The sequence below is a fragment of the Neolamprologus brichardi genome, chromosome 3 (genome assembly GCF_056152115.1).
Source record: "Neolamprologus brichardi isolate AB-2024 chromosome 3, ASM5615211v1, whole genome shotgun sequence".
NCBI lineage: Eukaryota > Metazoa > Chordata > Actinopteri > Cichliformes > Cichlidae > Neolamprologus > Neolamprologus brichardi.
Window position 1 is genome coordinate 42,011,018 of NC_142106.1, and position 18,124 is coordinate 42,029,141.

General features: G+C 42.2%; 1 protein-coding gene across 1 annotated transcript; it reads left to right on the forward strand.

The window, feature by feature from the left end:
* Positions 1–618: 618 nt before the first annotated feature.
* Positions 619–15,115, forward strand: dok1b (docking protein 1b). Its single transcript, XM_087837670.1, has 5 exons — positions 619–967; positions 10,331–10,651; positions 11,805–11,904; positions 12,009–12,181; positions 12,783–15,115. The coding sequence occupies exons 1-5, from the start codon at positions 911–913 to the stop codon at positions 14,148–14,150; spliced, it is 2,019 nt and encodes a 672-aa protein (XP_087693796.1). The 5' UTR covers positions 619–910; the 3' UTR covers positions 14,151–15,115.
* The last annotated feature ends 3,009 nt before the right edge of the window (positions 15,116–18,124 follow it).

Here is an 18,124-nt window from a genome sequence, read left to right on the forward strand (position 1 = left end):
CTGACTACAGACATTCTAGAGTTTCTTTTTTTGGGAGCTGGTGGATATCACTTTTAGAGGATCCTGGAATAAACATTTCCCCATTCGGCGGTTTCAAATTCACGATCAACATAAAGCACATTGTGAACTGATATGACAGCAAGATTTTCAGTAAAGCCTACTGTCATAGGAATTCAGCTCGTTTGTTTTACTAAAATAAAACTGTTTTAATTTCAGAACAATAATCATTTACACTTCTAATGAAGTATTCAACAAATATCTGATGCACTGCAGTGGGGGGAGCTGATAAGGACACAACTGGGTTCATCAGGCTGTTCTCAAACAATTTTCACACTTTTAATTGCAAAAACAAAGAAATACAAAAAAAAAAAACCAAATGCAAAAAATTCCCCCCACCACCAACAGAAATGGTCTATATTTAATTATCTAAATATCTTTGGAACATTTTCCACCCGCTGGAGAAGCTACACACAACTACAGCAAACTTCTCTTGTGGTTTTTGCAACCATATGCATGAAGTCAAAAGACATTATCCAGCGCTTTTATTGTGAAACCGATACCCGGAAGTGACGCGTTGTCGTATAAGCGCGGCTTTTCATTGGTCCATTTCTACAGGAGGAGTGAGAAGCGACAGATAGTCAAAGCAGCCGACAACATTTGGACATTGTTTAAGTTTGTGAGGACTTCTCGGTGACAGTTTGGAACTTTTTCTTCTTCTGATATCACCATGACACTGTCACCCGCGCGCGAGCGTCGCGATAAACACGGTTTAAGGCCTGTGGAGCGGAAGTGAGAAAAGAGAGAAGTTGTTGAGGGGGTGAAAGAAGAAAAAAAGGTGATTTTCTTCTGTCAAGTTCAAGTCCAGTTTCATCTTTGTGGAGGACGGCGGGCTTTAGCGTTTTTGGGGGGCATGGACACCCACGTTAAGGAGGGACAGCTTTATGTGCAACACCAAAAGTTTGGAAAGGTAAGACCCAGGAATAGAAAAGAAAAGAAAAAAAACGCTGTTTTTATTGATAAAATGTTGCGTTCACAGAAATAAAGGAAGTGCGTGTAGCCACAGCCAGTGTTATATTACAGGCAAATGAAACGAAGTGGTGGTACTTTAAATAGAGCCTGTAATAAACAAGCCATAACTTCTCTCTCTTATCTCAGCAGATAATATCCCATGTAATTTATTCAGGGTCACTAAAAATAATGAGAGATCCGTGCAACCACACAAACGCCACTCTATACCAGTTTTGTGGATAGCTGCTGCTCATTATAGAGAAGCAAATAAAGCCTTTTAGGGGAAGAAAGAGGCACTAAAACTGCTCGTGACAGCATTATGTTGTCATATTTTGATTTTTTAAAAATCACAACTAAGTGATGTTAACTTTGTACTTCCACTAGACAGATCTTTTTTTTGTACCTCGTGGCAAGTAAACAGAGCACTGGTGCAATTACAGGCCAGTGGCTTCAAAGATAATGCTACTGTACCTGCAGAAGGAGGAAGTCAGTGGCTGTGCCTTCAGTGATCTGGCCTTTTTTTGGTGTTGTGGTTTAGAGTAAAGGTGATGTGCATCAGTGTGCATGCAAATTCATCTCTGGGCTAAATGCAAGAACACATGAAACTAAAGTGAACTCAAGCTCCCCGAGTACTGTCAGGAAGGGAAGTTTGGTTGTGTGTGCGTGTTAGTGACAAGCTTTATGTGACTTTCCACAACAACTCATGATAAAAATGTGTTAAACCATTAAAATAGAGTCGGAAACCAAATCTATTTCCTACAAAGATCGCAGTCTTTACTTTCACTTCAGCTCAGCTGTCTGTACTTGCTGTTTACACCATTTAAACTCGCTGTCAGCATGCAGACTTTATGTCATCTCGCAGCCACACACAACCAGCACAGCTACCTGTGTGTGTTTGTGTGCATGCTGGTGTCAGCGCTCGGCCTCAGAGCACCACTGCATAGGAGCTGGGTTACTCTTTAAGATTTGTAAGAGGGTCTTTGTCTCTCCGTCTCTCTGTGGTCATATGACATGGACCAACAAAACATTCTGGCTCCATTTCCTGCCCTGGAATCAACACTTCACAATGCATATTCACACGCCCAAAACATAGTTTCAATGCCTTTTATAGGCTGTTTTCAATAGAGCGTGATCAGACCTAAATCTTTCCATTTTCAAAAGTGAGGCGTTGTCTTTTACAGTGTCGAGGACCGAAGACCAGAAGTACCCCGAAGGGTATAAAGAAAGTATCAAAATTGAGCAGAATAGAACAGGAAGCAAAATGCTGGCTGATCTGAAAGTGTTGAAACTAGTGCGAGGTTTGGTGGGTGAATTATGCAATCGTTCGAGCTGTCAGTGGACAGGGTAGGACGTTCCCACGTGTATGGTCGGAAAATGTGACTTAAGAGTGAAGTGGCAGCGTCCAACCCAAGTTTCTGTTTCGCTCTGTTCTTCTTGTCAAACATGAAGTAGACAGTAGACTGCATTTTATATTTAGCTATCATCTAATCAGCTGTTTATTTCACTGATTAAATTAACTTGTTAATGTTTTTGGCCCATACGGTAAATACGTGCTAGAGATAAAGGATTGAAACAAACAAAGTATTTTTGTTTGAAGCTGACAGATGCTGATAGCTCCTGTTATCATCTGAGGGGTTTTTTCTGTCAACTTCAGAAAAAAACGTCTTCACAGAGAACAGCTGCTTCCACAGGCTGGCTCCCTGTGATGGGTAAAATTTAATTAGAGATAACTCTGCAGATCTGGCCCACTGTGGGCACTTTTGTTTGACCAGTGTTGTAGATGCTGTGATGGCATCATCTACAACACTCAGCCCCATTTGCTGATCTGGTTGAAACAAAATAGGTCACACAATGATTTTTGTTTGGTATTCATTCATTTTATCATCAGTGCCAAGTCTTTACCGGAAGTAGCCCACATCCACAAGATAACCAGAATGTGCATCATCCTTCTATAACTTACCCACAAGACAAATATTTCTGCGTTTCCTTTGATGCCACTCTGTGTCACAGCGGTATTCATAGGATCCAAAATATGACATATTGCTCTGTTTTAACCAATCAGAAGCACATTTGAGCAACGCACAGGTGTATAACAGGGCAAATATTTGGGGTGATGCACCTTTATGTACACTGTAAATATGGTTTATTGGAAAACCATGTTTGAGATAAATATTTGGATTTATAAATCTTGGACCTGCAGATTGCAGTCCACTTTCATGCTGGAGCGGCACAAAGCTTTGAGTTTAAAGAGTGCAGGTGTGGGCATGACGGCGCAGCTCTAAAGCCAGGAGCTAGCTGCCACTTGAACAGACGGGGTGTGTCAGAATGAAGTGGAATTACGTGCCCGGAAGCCGCTACATTTATCCAACAGTGATTCATGTCTGAAGGTCCTCGCAGTGGATTAATGGGTTTGTGTGTCAGATTGTCTGTATTTGCAGGTAGCACCTCAGTAGCTACATCACATTTCTCGGAAAAGAAACAACAAATCATTTGTAGTTTGTGGAAGTAGCATACAGGAAAGTGTGCAGTTTTCCTTGAATAGTCTGCAAGAACAGTACAAAGGATCATGATGGCGGTATTGAAAATCCCCATCGATGCATTAGATTTGATATTTTCCCCTCTTTGCATAAGGATTTACTTTCATGTCCTCCTGGTTTTACAAATACCTGATATGTTTGGACCGAACTCTGTAACTGTGAGTATTTTAAAGTGTTAGTTCTGTAAATTTTAGAGAAATTTACAAAACATTTACTGCACTTTACACTGGAAGACAGTGGGAGCAATTTCTTTGCGTACATTTTAATGTTGGCGTTTCCTGTTCTTATCAAGTCCTCGTTCCCATTCAATATCTACAGGCACAACAGTACTTCAGGGACTTTGGTTCATATCTTGGCATAAAAAACCCCAAACTAAAATCTTTTGTCACTCTCCCGATCACTCGGTTAGAACACAGAGAAAAGCTCAACGTCATTATACTGATTTATTTCCGGTGCACTTTTTCCCCTTTGCCGCCTTTAGTCAACAGGTCATCATGCTTCAGTGAGCATTAATACTTCTATACAGGTATCGTGTTACAGCACAGTGACATTTTCAGAATTGTTACCACCCCTAAAAATACGAATACTTGAAAACAGAACTACCCTTTTTGTCTTTTGACTAAAACTACCATTAAAATGAACTTTGTCATGGACTATGATATTACAGTAAAGCTTTTTAACTTTGTAATAAAAGTAAGCTAAACAGTTTACCGTATGAACATTTAGGCACGCACAAATGTGGCACACATTTGGCCCGTTCAAGCTAGCATTTACTAGCTAACATTCTGACTCTACGCATCAGAAATTTGTTACTCTTGCGGCTGGAAATGATTGATCATATTTGACAGACTTCCTCCGACACATAGATTTCAGAAAGTCTTCACATTTCGCAGAATTTGTCATTTGTTAATGTAAAGCCGATGCTGCACGTGCTCGCTGAAACAGAACTGAACATTCAGCGTCTTAATAAGGACCTCAATCGCATGTTTGCACACGCTGGTGATGGTTGAGCTGTCATGAAAGCTGGTAGCCATCCCTGTCAGGAGCGACTTGAGTAACATGTCATCACTGATGCGAAGCATTGAACCACAGACCAAAAAATCCAATGTTTCCAGCTTTCCAGGGAATGCTTGTTGGTTTAAAGTGAAAGTATTTGAGAGTTGTTGTTTTATCTGATTTTTAGTGCTAAGATAATGATGAGTTAACTGGTCACCAGAAATTTGTTAATAATAAGTCCTTTTTTATGCAGCAATTCCAACAAATCCACTGGTTCCAGGATCTTTCGATTTTCTGTTTGATCTTTTTAACTGCTTGTAATATTTCTTGACATTTACAGACCAAATGATGATCATAAAAATTCTCTGAGGATTAATCGGTAGTCAGAGTGCCTGTTCCTATTGGATCTGCTGGTCGATTTGGCTAAACTTAGACCTCAACTTCCACATTTTGCGACGACGTCATTGTTGAAAACCGTGTTGGCGCCGAGAGCGACCTCTTACCCGTGTTACCTGATTTCACAGACATTACTATCGCCCTTAAAATCTCCACTCCACACATAGCTGTTTTTCCATACGGCGTGTGCACAATGGTACCAGCCTCACCGTGTAGTAGCGCAAATATAATTTGAGTCAAATCAGCAGATCGTTTGGGAGCGAGTAACGGAAAGCGTAAATGAACCGAACAGGCAGTTATTGCGGTTTGCTCAAATGTTATTGTCTCACATTAGTTTCACTCAAATCTGAGCTCATTGTGATTCACGTTTGGTTTTTGGGTCGAGAGAATCTGCAAACAGTTGAGAAAAGCTCGAGTTTATAGACACCACAGAGGACTTAGGTTAGGGCAGCAGACCTGTGGTCAGAGCAGTTGGCCATCTCCTTTTCTCTTATAAAACGTCTTCCTCGTTTGTCTACCTTTTACATAAAGACACACATAAACAGAGAGCCCTCTGTTTTCCACCAGATTCCTTTTAGTGCATATTACCAACAACACACGGCATGATACAGACAAACACTTACGCTTAAAGAAACACACACACACACTGGCCCTGCATGTGCCACTGAGGTCTGTCTGCGGCCAGTAAGAGGATGGTGGAGTGGGTTATTACACTGGTTTATTACAGACAAAGAGCATCACGTGTTCATGCAGCGACAGACTGGTTAAATGTATATCTACCTGCCTGAAAGCATCTGTCTGTATGCAAACACTTATTGTAATGACAGTTGGAAGGACAAGCAAATGAAACCCAAAGTTTTGTAATCCTGACTGGAAGCACAGTGGAATCTGTGGCATATAAACAAACAAAGAGTTGAATATGTGTAAGAAGTGCAAAATTCATAATTTTTTTCCACCATTATGTTGAGTGCACAGCTACCTGAAGGAAAGAAGAAGAATTATATTATTATTATATTTCTTATACTACCCTAAAGTGGTAGTCAGTTGTGAAAATGCTAAAAAAAGGGGAAATCTTTTCAGTGAATGTGAAGGGGAATGATACCTTGCGAGTTTAGTGCGTCTTATTCATGACATGCAGATAAATATGGGCCATGTGCTTCTCTTCGATTCTTCCAACTCTTGCAAACAGACAGGACATCACTGAGGAAGTTTCGCTCCTTCGCTCAAATACATCTCTTTTGCATAATTTCCACTCTGTGTAATAGCGGCTGATAACGGCCGGTTGCCTTATATGGAGCAGCTGTTTCACAGACAGACATAATGCGCACACAGTCGCACACCCGCACATGCTTTAAAGTCTCACATCCTTTTCATGTACACCACTGAATTACATCACATTGTAAGAAGGGCTGATCGCGGTCTGTGTGTGTGCATTCGCTTGTATGGTCCACGGCAAACAGTTGGACATTCTCACACAGACCCACACACAAGCAAACACATATATACACTGACACAGACCAGGATTCACATGAAGGAAGCAAAGAGGATCCTGAGTAATGACAATCCCACACATTTCCTGTCTGTTTTGGCAGTTCATTTTAAAGGCTGCAGTGTGTGTCTGTGTGTGTGCGTGAAGGACTTTGGTAAAGCTGTCTTATTTAATGCGGGGACCTCTTTTATGGCTGCATTTGACCGGGATATTAAGACATTTATTATGAACACATTTACCTCAAGGCCTTCAGAGGTTATCCAGCTCAGCTTTAACAGGAAACCTCAGAAAGACCAACTAGGACCCTGTAGGTTGTAGATATACACAAACCCTGTTGCTATAGCTGTATCTGAAGCATCATGCAAATATCATAATTCCACCTTTACATACTGAGTCACACGTTGATGATTTTCATGCAGCGGATGATAATGAAAAAGCTGTCAGGGCTTATTCAGTACGGCAAACCGATGGTTGACAGTAAATACGGGCAGAGCATTTACTGACGTACAGTTTGGAAGTACTTCATTTTACTTGAGGTGCTCTATTTTATTTCTTCTTCTTTATCCTATTAGTCCTTTATTTGTCAGTTGCAGTTAAGTGTACTTCACCGGTATGTTATATACAAATATTTAGATGCAGCACCTACCGTTTTGAGAGCTTTTACTGGTCCTAACAAGCATTTCCACTACATTTCCTTAAGTATAGCATCCAAAGACTGTCTATTACAGTCTAATCAACGAATCCCAAAGAATCCACAAGCTGGAGTTGGCAAATTTCTTAGCTGACATGCAAATGATAGTTGTAATATGAACATTTCAATCTGACTGCTGGGCTAGTCTGCTGGCCTGGGCTCTATAGAGTCGAAATTATAACAATATAAACAATATTTAAATGGAATTTACTAAAATGTTTCTGACGATAAAGAAAAATAATATTTAACAGTGTTTTATTGATGTTTCCAGCTTGCAGGCAGCAAAATCAAATGAAGGACGGCATCCAGCTTGTGTGAGCTGCTGTCTAACTAATTCAAAGCGTGAATCTATTGTAACAAGGTAACAGAAGCTTCAGCGTTAGGGAGCAACAGTAGTGACACAACAGAAGTCAAAAGTAAACTAAAAGTATCTCGGGTCGAGTTTTTTAACCTGCTGATTAAAGTCTTCCTTTTCCTCACTGTGACCACATCAGGAGTTTCCATCCATCGTTTGCTTTTCCTGTCGTATAGAGTGCAGCTAGCAAGCGCTCCAGCGATGTTCAGTTGAGTTAATTACTTTGGCCCACACATCAGCTGGCTCTATATCTCCTCCTTGCATGCCTCCGTAGCCTGTTTGTGCTTGATGGTGACTTTTTGCCTCAATTTGTTGTTTCCGCCTTCAGCTGAAGCAGTTTTCTTGTTGAAGTTAGTTAAAGTAGCTCCTTTATTAGCCTTAGTGTCAGACATATCTGTGCATGCTGCATAAACGTAAACTTATATCATGTAAAACTATACTGGTTTCATTTCAAGACAATATGATATGCTATACCAACTGTTTTAGCAGGTTTTGGATAGCTAGGAGATGTCCAAGCTAACACGTCCTTTTCTTTGTTTGCTAACGCACACAAGTTCAAATTAAAGCTAAATTATCGTCAGAATAGAGCTGATTACATATTTGGCAAATGGAAACTATGTTTTTCCTACTTGCTGCTTGGTCAAGACACTCAGAATATGAGAAGACTAGAAAGAGAAACAATAAATAATAGCTAGCTATAGCGATTTAGCTTTAAAGGTCTTTGATGTGTCAGTAGGAAAAGCAGGTGTTAGTAAAATAGAAGCTGGCTGAATTCCTTTCAATCTCTTTAGCTGCTGGATCCTGTTATAATTCCCGTTGACTCACTCTCACACTTCTATGGAAGACAGCTGAATGGCATGAAGCCACTGTAAATGGTTTTAACCCTTGTGTGTCTCCCAACATGGCAAATGAATGTGCTGTGATAAAGTATTTTTGTTAAGTTGTATATATCATGTCATAATACCACTTTTTTTTAAAGCTTTAACCCTTTTAAACACACTGGGCTGTGGCTGCTGTTCCACTCAGCTTTCAGGTTCTTTGGGCTTTAATTTTCTGATGTACTTAATAATGTTTTCGCTTCTTATCAGTGAAGTAGAACCTTTCCTGCCGTTGTAATATTCATATTTCTCATTTACTTCTGTTCGCTGGATTTTCCCTGCTGGTCGAAGGACTTTAAAAACCCCCTGACCTTCCTGTTACAAACTCAGCTGTCTGTCAGGCCTCGCCGAGTGATTGAAGGGGAAACACATACACGCACTTTTTCAGGAGAAATGTCCACATATGACTAAAGAGTAAAAAGCTTGGAGGAATTTTCTAAATAAAATAAGTTATCAGCTTCATGACAAACACTACTTTAGTCTACACTGTGTTGACTACATGCAGCCGTACATGTCTTCATGTCTATTTTCAGCAGTGAACGCCGGGGCTCTTTTACACCTGCCGAGCTTCTCATTGTTCAGTGTCGGATCGCGTGCCACGTTGTTTGCTGCTGTCCCTGTTTGTGGAGGAAGCGATCATTGTTAGCTGTTGCTTCCTCGCCGCTGGCCTCGGGGTAGAAATGATAAACCTGTCACCAAATTTTGTCCGGGTCATTTTTTTTTATCCCGGGAGATAAAAGATAAAGCAGGCACATTTCTTTACACAGAAGACACGTAAACCCAAAACCTCCTCAATGAGATATTTATTTAATTTTTATCCTAAAGTGATGTACAGATGCAGTCAGAGCGGGAGTAGTTAGGTTAAAACGAACTAACTGTTAAACCTCAAAAACTCATAGAATTATTTTAATATACTAAATTAATCTATGTGTAAACTCAAGATGAGTAAATGCTTTTAAGATGCTTTTTCTGTATGAGCAATGATGACTAATGCTGAGGTCTGCAACTGCTGCTGATTGAATGTAAAGGAAACAATGGCTTGTGCAACAGATTTGAGTTAAACTGCACTGGAGTCATCACCACACGCCTCCTACATTAAGCCTCAGACAGCAGAGCAGTAGAGTAACAGAACAGCCTGGAAATCTCATTTTGACTCAGAATTTCTGAGCCTTAACTTTACTCTTCATCAGTTTTTAATCATTTGTGGACAATTTTGCGTCCCCCTCTACTGCTATCAGATCAAACCACACACTTTTAGCTCGTTCGACAGACATTACCAGGATAATGTAAATCATATCTCGTGTTTCAATTCAAATTCACCCTTTTCTATCCTTTCAGCCGGTCCACCCACTTAGGCAGCTTTCAGATTTAGTTTAAACTCAGCCTACTTGTCTGATCGCTACATGAAAAAACAAACTTGTGTTTCTAAAGACTGTAAAGTGAACAATATCAGTAAAACTTAAAAAATAAAAACTACGACAGAAATGTTCAGAAGAAAGTAAACATTACACACCCTGTACTTGAAATATGACCTAACCTAAGAATGTGTAACCTCCTCACATGTTTTGCAGTGATGATAATTTGCATTTGGAGTCATGCTTCTGTCCACATGGCAATATTTGTCAAAGTTTCCTGTTGCTACTGATTTGGTCTTCACAACTAATGCAAGAAATGCATGGTCAGAGTGTGCAGCAGCCTAATCAGCTGACCTGATTTATTAGTGGGTCAGTATTTTAGACCCATATTTCCCAGTCTGTGTCAGCATTTATAACCATCAGTAAATGAAAATTTAAAAAAGTAAAGAAAAGGCAGGAGAAACACCCTTCAACCATGTTATGAGTTTTTTGTGACATACTCTATCAGAGGGTACTCTGCAGCTTCCTTCTTTGTCACTGCAAATAAACAGGTGAAAGGTGCTAAGACGCTTCTCTCAGTTTTAGCTACAATAATGTTGAATGATTTTTCTCGTTACTTCCACAGAAATGGAAGAAGAACTGGTTCGTCCTCTACCCTGCCAGCCAAAATGGCATCGCCCGCCTCGAGTTCTTCGATGCTCCTGGTGGTGGAGGTGGAGGTGGCGGAGGCTCCGTAGGCGGGTCCAATGAGAAGACCAGGAAGCTGGACAAGAAGATCATTCGCTTGTCCGAGTGCATTTCCATCCTGCCTGCACTGACGGAGAGCTGCCCCAAAGACAACATGGCAGCGTTTTGTGTGGAAACAAACGATAAGACGCACGTGTTTTCAGCAGAAAAGGCTGTTGCCAAGGATTGGATGGATACCATGTGTGACATTGCATTTCAGGTATTTTTATAGTTTTTAAAGACTTGTACACCTGCTAATTAGTACTAAGTAATATACAAATAAAATACTGGACTTGACTAACCATACAGGTGTTATAGTCAAAAGCTCAGTCGTTCCTATAAGTGGCTTTGAAGCCTAGCAGACAGCTAGCAGCTAAAGTCACCTAGCCTCCAACACCTTTTTGTTGCAGGCCTCAAACGTTTCATTTGTCTTAAATGAACTTGGTCATTTTAGCATGGGCGCCTATGGGGGACCGACTCACTTTAGTAACCCATCTCATGTGGACGTTAGAAAGTTGTAGATTTTCGCCGGCTTTATTTTTCAGCGCCGTAGGCTGATGCTCGGTTTGCTATAGGAAGCAGAGTTTGCAGTGTGTGACTAATACCAGGGTGGATGTGTGTGTGTTTTTTAAGGCTTCCTGTGTGTGTGTTTAATGTCTTTATCTCTTGTTGTATCTACAATATGTTTCTTTGCACCTAGCTTCTCTGCTCTGTAGTCAAGCCTAAACATGACGACAAATATTTGCACAAATTTAATGAAAAAGCGGATTTAGTGCAATTCAGTAGCGACTGCAATGTGGACTTTTCTTTTTGTTTGTGCGTGAGTCTTCCAAATTTTCCCACATGCCCTTGGAGTCTCTATGTAGGCCGCAGCTTGCACCATGTGAGCGCCTACACACATATACACAAACATGAACGTAGCAGATATTTGCAGAAAGGAAGCCAGAGGGAGTTTCCAGGAGGAAGACTGCACACTCAGCCTCTCTAACGCTTTACTCTTTTCTCTTCTCACTCTTTTTACTTGGTCCTTCACGTCTGCTGTGTTTTTATGAAATTCCGTTTTATTTATATAGCACCAAATCACAACAATAGTCGCCTCAAGGTGCTTTACATTGTTGGGTAAAAACCAGACAGTCAGACAACTCACTGTGAGCAAGCACTTGGCGACAATAGGAAGAAAAAACTCCCTTTTAACAGGAAGAAACCCTCGGCAGAACCAGGGCAGGCAGGGGCGGCCATCTGCTGTGACCGGTTGAGGTTGATAAGAGGGAAACAGGACAAAATTCAGAGTGCAACACATAGCTTACATATGTTTGTGTGTACATGCTGCGAGTATCCTAATTCAGTGTCTGTTGTGCTTATGTGACCAACAGGGCGGAAGTGGCAGCAGTACCAGCGGTGCTGTAGACTCTAATGGAGGACCCCAGGACCTGCAGATGGCCGAGAACCTCATCTACTACTCCAGAGAGGAGGGTAAGTCACAAAGCAGTCCAGTCTTTTGGGCTCAGGGGTTAATCTAATCCAGACAGATATTTTCTGGAAGATTTATGAAAAAAATTGCTCTTATTTTGTTGCAGTGAACGAGTTCTGGGTAACCATTCAACGGACCGAGGCCTCAGAGCGTTGTGGGCTCGCGGGCAACTACTGGCTGAAAGCTGAAAGCGATGTTTTGATCTTGAAGGAGCCAAAGACCAAGAGGCAGGTTCTGGTGTGGCCCTACAAGCTGCTGAGGAGATACGGCAGGGACAGGGTGAGTGAAATATGTCTCTGATAGGCAGAAAAACGATCAGAGCAACAGAGAAATGGCTAAAATCTCCTCAGGTCATCAAAACATGTTGATCTCTGACAAACTTGGAAAGGATGTGTGTTGTCCTAAGTTTAAACGCACGGCACACGACTGATTATACGTAGGAAGTGAAAACAATGACAGCGCGTATACATGTGGTTTGAGCCTCAGCGTCACCAAATATATTTAAGGTTGGACTCTGTGGTTGTTTTGTGTCACTTAGATGCTTCAAAGCTCAAGATCAGGACTTAAAATTAGCAGATGACCTTTAAAAGAGGCTGTTTACTTTGTCTACTCATGATGTTTATGTTTAAGTATTGATGCCATCGCTGGTGCAGGTTGGAAGGGAAACAGATAATGACTTTCAACTTTCTGCCTCAGTTAGAATTTGGAAGTAAATTTATTATTCAGATCTAATCAGAAAACTTGAAAATGAAGCGAAGTTCACTGGAAAAAGGAAGTGCTGGGACTTCTGTTGCTTCTGTTTCATTTTGAAATTTGTTCAATCCCTTCTGTAACAGACACACTTAACTCTAAATTAACCTTTTTTTTTTTCTTTTTCCAGGTCATGTTTTCATTCGAGGCGGGCCGACGGTGCGACTCAGGCCCTGGCACCTTCACCTTTGAGACCAAACAAGGGAACGAGATCTTCATACTGGTCGACCAGGCGATCCAGTCACAGAAAGCTCTAGCTGAAGAGCGCCGCCTCAGCAGCCCTTTGAACTCTGAATCAGACTGCCCAGCATCGCTTCAACATCTCCGCAATACCATTTCTGCCAGCATGGCGACGGGAAGCGGCGACAGCAGCAGCTGCAGCAGTCGCGAGGCCGACGGGGATTCGGGCGGGAGCAAACCAGGCTCGGCTGACGGCGTGCTCGGAAAGAGAGACGGAGGAGACGGAGGAAGGGTGCAAGGAGGTGGAACGGGACTTAAAGGGAGGAGTTTACCAGAGCCTCCAGGGATGTTGGGGGTGTTGGGAGGTGCAGGGACACCTCCGCGGTCTCCCAAAGGACATGTGGGCAAAGGTGTGTGCTTAGCTGATGAAAGCACAGGCCTTTATTCTGAACCAGCTGATTCAGTCCGTTTGCCTCTGCAAAGCGCTGATTGTCTCTATTCTGACCCGGTGGACAGCATCAAGGGTCAGAACCAAACCAGCAGCCCATCCACAGCCACCGCTCCAGTGCCCACTCCACGCCAACGACCAGTAGGCGACGATTCTGTGGGAGCGGGCGTCCAGGGGGATCACCCGTCAGGCAGTAACCACAGGAAGCACCCAGATCTGTACTCGCATGTGTACGATCAGATCACTATGGATCTGAACGCACTGAGTCTGAACGGGGGTGTAGGGAAAGGACGAGGGGGAGGACGGGCGGTGAACAATAGCAGGCGACCCCCAGGAGGTAACGCAGAAGGAGCTCCGTCACCTCCCGCCTCTTCCCAGGAGCACATATATGACGAACCAGAGGGTTGTGCAAAAGGAAGCATACCCGCTAGCTTAGGAATGCTTTTTTATGACAAAGCTCACACGGAGCCTCACAGCCAGAGGAGACAAGAGGAGACGGTGACCCCGTCAGGACAGGAGGGGAAGCAGCCTCAGAGACAATCCCCTCCCCAGTTTGGCCAGGGCCGTGGCACGCCACAGCCTCCGACGCCGCGGTTCCCCAAGCCCCTTACCGCTCCCAAGCCAGGCAGGGGTGGTTTCGCTCGTAAGGAGCCGGTTCCTCTGCCCCCTGGAAAACATGGAGGTCCCGCCAATAATGTGAACAACAACAACAACATTTGGGGTGGTGGTGATAGTGGAGACAGGGGGAAAGTGGTGTACAGCAAAGTATCAAAATCGAAGGCTCCAGCTACTACTATGTGGTACAGCCAGCACCAACAAGCACGGCTGAGAGCACCCGACATTATTTATGACAACCTGGGAGATATTTGACACGAATCGCTTTTTTCAAAGAGGTAAGATGACGCTGAAAGACACATTTTTGGTCAGTGCCTGCGGGCTTTTCCAAAGGACTGAGTGCATTTCGCATTTCTTCCGGCGGCAGACTGGAATAATGATTTGAGACAGCGGATTAGCTCACAGCCACGAGAAAACCACAACATGGCTGTATTTTTTGAAACATGCTGTGCAGCTATAGCAGGGCCACCCTGCGCTTGTGTGTGTTCCAGAAAGAGAGAGTGAGTGTTTGCCTGGTCAAACCCATAATTGGCGTACCCAAGCCGCAGTGTGGGCAAAGCCAGCCACTTCATTTGAACGAACACACGCACACGCACACATAAAGGAGCCGAATGGATGTGCCAACAAGAGTCTCTGCTTACGGGCTTGACTTGAAGATGCTGGGAGAGTGGCTTGGCTCTTCTTTTCTCAACCGCTGTAGCTGCGAAGTGACCGAAGAACATGTTTTTTTGCACTGCTGCTTTCTCCGTTTCTCTGAAATGCGTGACGGACACAAGTCATTGTTTGACAGTGAGACGAGGGACACACCAAAAGGAACCAGTCATTGTCTGTTTATGTTTTCCGGGCTGATATATTCTCTCAAATCTCACCAAAATGGGAAGATGGATTTTTTCAGGCCAGGACACTAATATGAGATGTGGTCGCACTGGAAGAGCCGCTGTTTAAAAAGGACAAAAAATAGCAGCTGGTTTAGTGAAGCCTGAAAAGTGGAACTGTTAAGACGGCTTCAGAATCACTGAAACAATCTCGTGGCCATTAAATCACAACTTCCTGCACAAGTTTAATATTTGGTAAAATCCTGTATATTTCTGTGTTTTCACAAACTAAATATGAAACTAATCAGTCCTCCGCAGTGTAATAAGTATGTGTGTGTATGTGTCCAAAAAAGCTGTGCTGTCTGTAAATATAACTAATAATAAAAGTGGCTCTACAAATTTAAACGATTTCTTCAAAGTCACTTCTTTAAACAAGTTTCTCAATTACCACCCCGCTCTCGTTGTCCTGCCAGGAGCCAATCAGACGCTTAAAAGACTTTTCTGTTCTGGACCAAAACAGGACAGCGAAGCAGTCTGACCTCATCCTCCGCTTCTCTCCTGCTGCCACGCTCTGTTTTTGTTGTTTCTGTCGGTTTCCAGCCACTTAATCACACCATTAAAGCCCAGCCTAAAAAAAAAAAAACGTAAGAGAAGCACAAAGACGTCCTTTCTTACTTTCTTCCTTCCTTTCTCCATCTCTGCTTTAATTCTGTTGTCCGGTTGCTCTGGTGACAGTTAAAACGGTGGCTGGTTTGTGTCAGACACGCTGTGCATTTTAACTCCTGAGAGATACCGTAAGAGGACGGTGGGCACACGAGATGGGAATGGGAAGATGTGAGGGTTTCTGAGCTGAGGGTGACAAAACAGTCGGGACAAAGAGATTTAAAGACGGAGGGGAAAAAAAGAAACGCTGACATGATGAATGCTGGCTGGGATGAGCCAAGTTGTGTCTGGTTGGCTTGCAAACAGGTACAGGCTGTTCTTTTTGCAGCCACTGCTGCTATTTATCCCCATCATCCCTCTTTATCCCTCTTTTTTTTATTCTCTCACGCTGCTGGAGTAATTGGATTACATATTGAAAGTAAATTTCCCAACTTCTCTAACACTTCTTCTTCTTTCAGACAGAACGAGGGAAGAAAAACAAAGTACAAGAGCGGCAGTGAGCTTCTGTCTTTCTCATTAAACTCTCAGTGAACCAATTGCGAGAAAAAAAATGCTGGGGAAAGGGCACAACACACACACACACACATTACGGCACTGTTTTCATGGAGTCAACATTTTCTTTTATTCGGTTCAGCACTTCCTCTTTGGAATATCCAAAACAAGCTGTTTACACATTTACAGTGTCTGTTTCCAGAGAAGACTTTGCCCAAATTCTGGCCATAAAGCAAACTGCACAAACTTTTATGCTGAGTTCGGTTTCAATGCGTTCTTTATCTCATGTGACTCCACTTGTTCGAGCTTTAAAAAAAGCTACAGTTTTGCACATTTCAGTTTAGCATTTTAGGCGCGCAACTGACTCTTTTTACTTTTTTGAAATACTTTGATACTCAGGCAACCGTGTCATTTACCAAAACAGGAACTGTGATTTAATTTTTTTGTCTGTGTAAATGTGTAGACCACGAGTGACATAAAAAGTTTTGTTTTTCTCTCTTTGCAGTGTCTTGGGTAATAAAGTGACAGACATTTTATTTCTTTCATGTTATTGTCAGTGAGAGATCATTTTTAAAAACAGTCGCATAAAAAGTCCCCGGAGCTAAATGCGAACGATTATGTGGTAAGCAAAGAAATGTGAAGATGTTAGTGTGACCAGATTAAAAACATCCAGTTACACTATGTATTCATTCATTCTTTGTTTAAAACAGAAGACACTGGACTTTTTCATGTAATCCGAGCTAATCCTTTCAGTTACGCCTAAACAAAGACCATCTTTCTCCGTTTTCTCTGTTTCAGTATAATAACAACAACACCAACAACAACATCAGTGTTACTGAGCACAGAGTTATGAGCGTCTCCTGGATAAATGCGCAATCCAAACATCCGGGCCCGGTACTTTGAAACAACTTCAATAAATGCAGGATATCCATCCGTTATCTGGATTCATTCAGGGATTCAGCAGTTACACAAAGCTGGTTATCGACTCACTAAATCAACTCAGAGTTTCCCCTGTGTGTTCACAGGAAAAGGATGGTGTTAGCGGCATCTGGCCAATCACGGATAAGTGCTGCAGCTGGCAACAGACTGGCTAATTAGTATAGTTTAGTATCGCTTTATGTTGCCTGACGATAAATCTATACGGTGGGAAAACTAATACAGATGGAAAGCAACACAATGTGTAAAGGGAAAAGCTCTGCACAATAGTGTAGCACTAAAAGTCCTCAATGAATGTGTCTGTTTAAGCGTTTTGGTCAGTAAAACTGGAAAAGAGCTACTATATTATTAGTATTTAGGCTATTTAAAGTTAGTGAAGATAATCAACATAAATTCAGTGCAAGTTGATAGACTTAGGCTGGTATAGCTCACTGGGTTGAGCAGGTGACCCATATGTCACATGGCCTTGGCCCTATGGAGATGTCAGCCATGCTGTCGTATCTCAAAAGTCTTGAGCCACCCTCTTTATATTTTGCCATGAAAATGGAAAATTGGTGCAGAAATTTGGGGGAAAGCCATCTAATGAATGATAGTGCTCCACTGCTGAATACTTTTACTGCACTGGTGGTGTAATTACTGTCATGCATGCTGTCAATGAAGCCTTTTTTAATCCTACACTTTCCAGATGGTATTGCACGATGGATGAATATCTGATTGTACTTTTGTGTATTCATATTTCCAGTTTTTATGAGATCTCCAACACCACTGGCCAAATTTTAGCCCCAAATCATGGCAAATCATTAGCTGTACTTTTTATGCTTTACTGATTCTCAGGTCAATCATTAACAGAAAAAAACAAACAGAAAAAAACCTCTGAAAATGTCAGGTACAAATGTCCAGACCTTCAGAAAGCCTGGAGAACTATTGTTCAAGACCACTTAATTAAAAAATCTATAAGCAAAATACAAAAAATGGAGGGTTAGGGTTAGCACTGTACTTGTATATCAGCTTTCTTGCATAGACGTGTATCTTATGCATGAAAGCACAATTTCATGCATATATCTCCCTTTCAAATGCTGCTTCAACCAGCAGCCAGTTAACAACTTTGAGCTACCGTCACTTTTGAAGCTCACCCAGTGACGCACTTAAATGCTCAATGTGTTCAAAAAGCAGTGTGCTAAAATATCAGCTTGTGGTTTTACAGGTTTTTATGTGCTGGGCTATTAAGCCTGTTTTGGTCATGTGCATTTCATAAAGTGTGAAGCAGTTGCAGAGCAGCCTCGCAATGAACTCCACGACAAGCTGTAAAGCTAAACTGCCTCT

Excerpts from the sequence above, each read along its gene's own strand:
- dok1b (XM_087837670.1), top strand. The coding sequence starts at position 911 with ATGGACACCCACGTTAAGGAGGGACAGCTTTATGTGCAACACCAAAAG. Across the intron at positions 10,652-11,804 it reads TGTGTGACATTGCATTTCAG|GGCGGAAGTGGCAGCAGTAC; the intron begins GTATTTTTATAG and ends TGTGACCAACAG. Across the intron at positions 11,905-12,008 it reads CTACTACTCCAGAGAGGAGG|TGAACGAGTTCTGGGTAACC; the intron begins GTAAGTCACAAA and ends ATTTTGTTGCAG.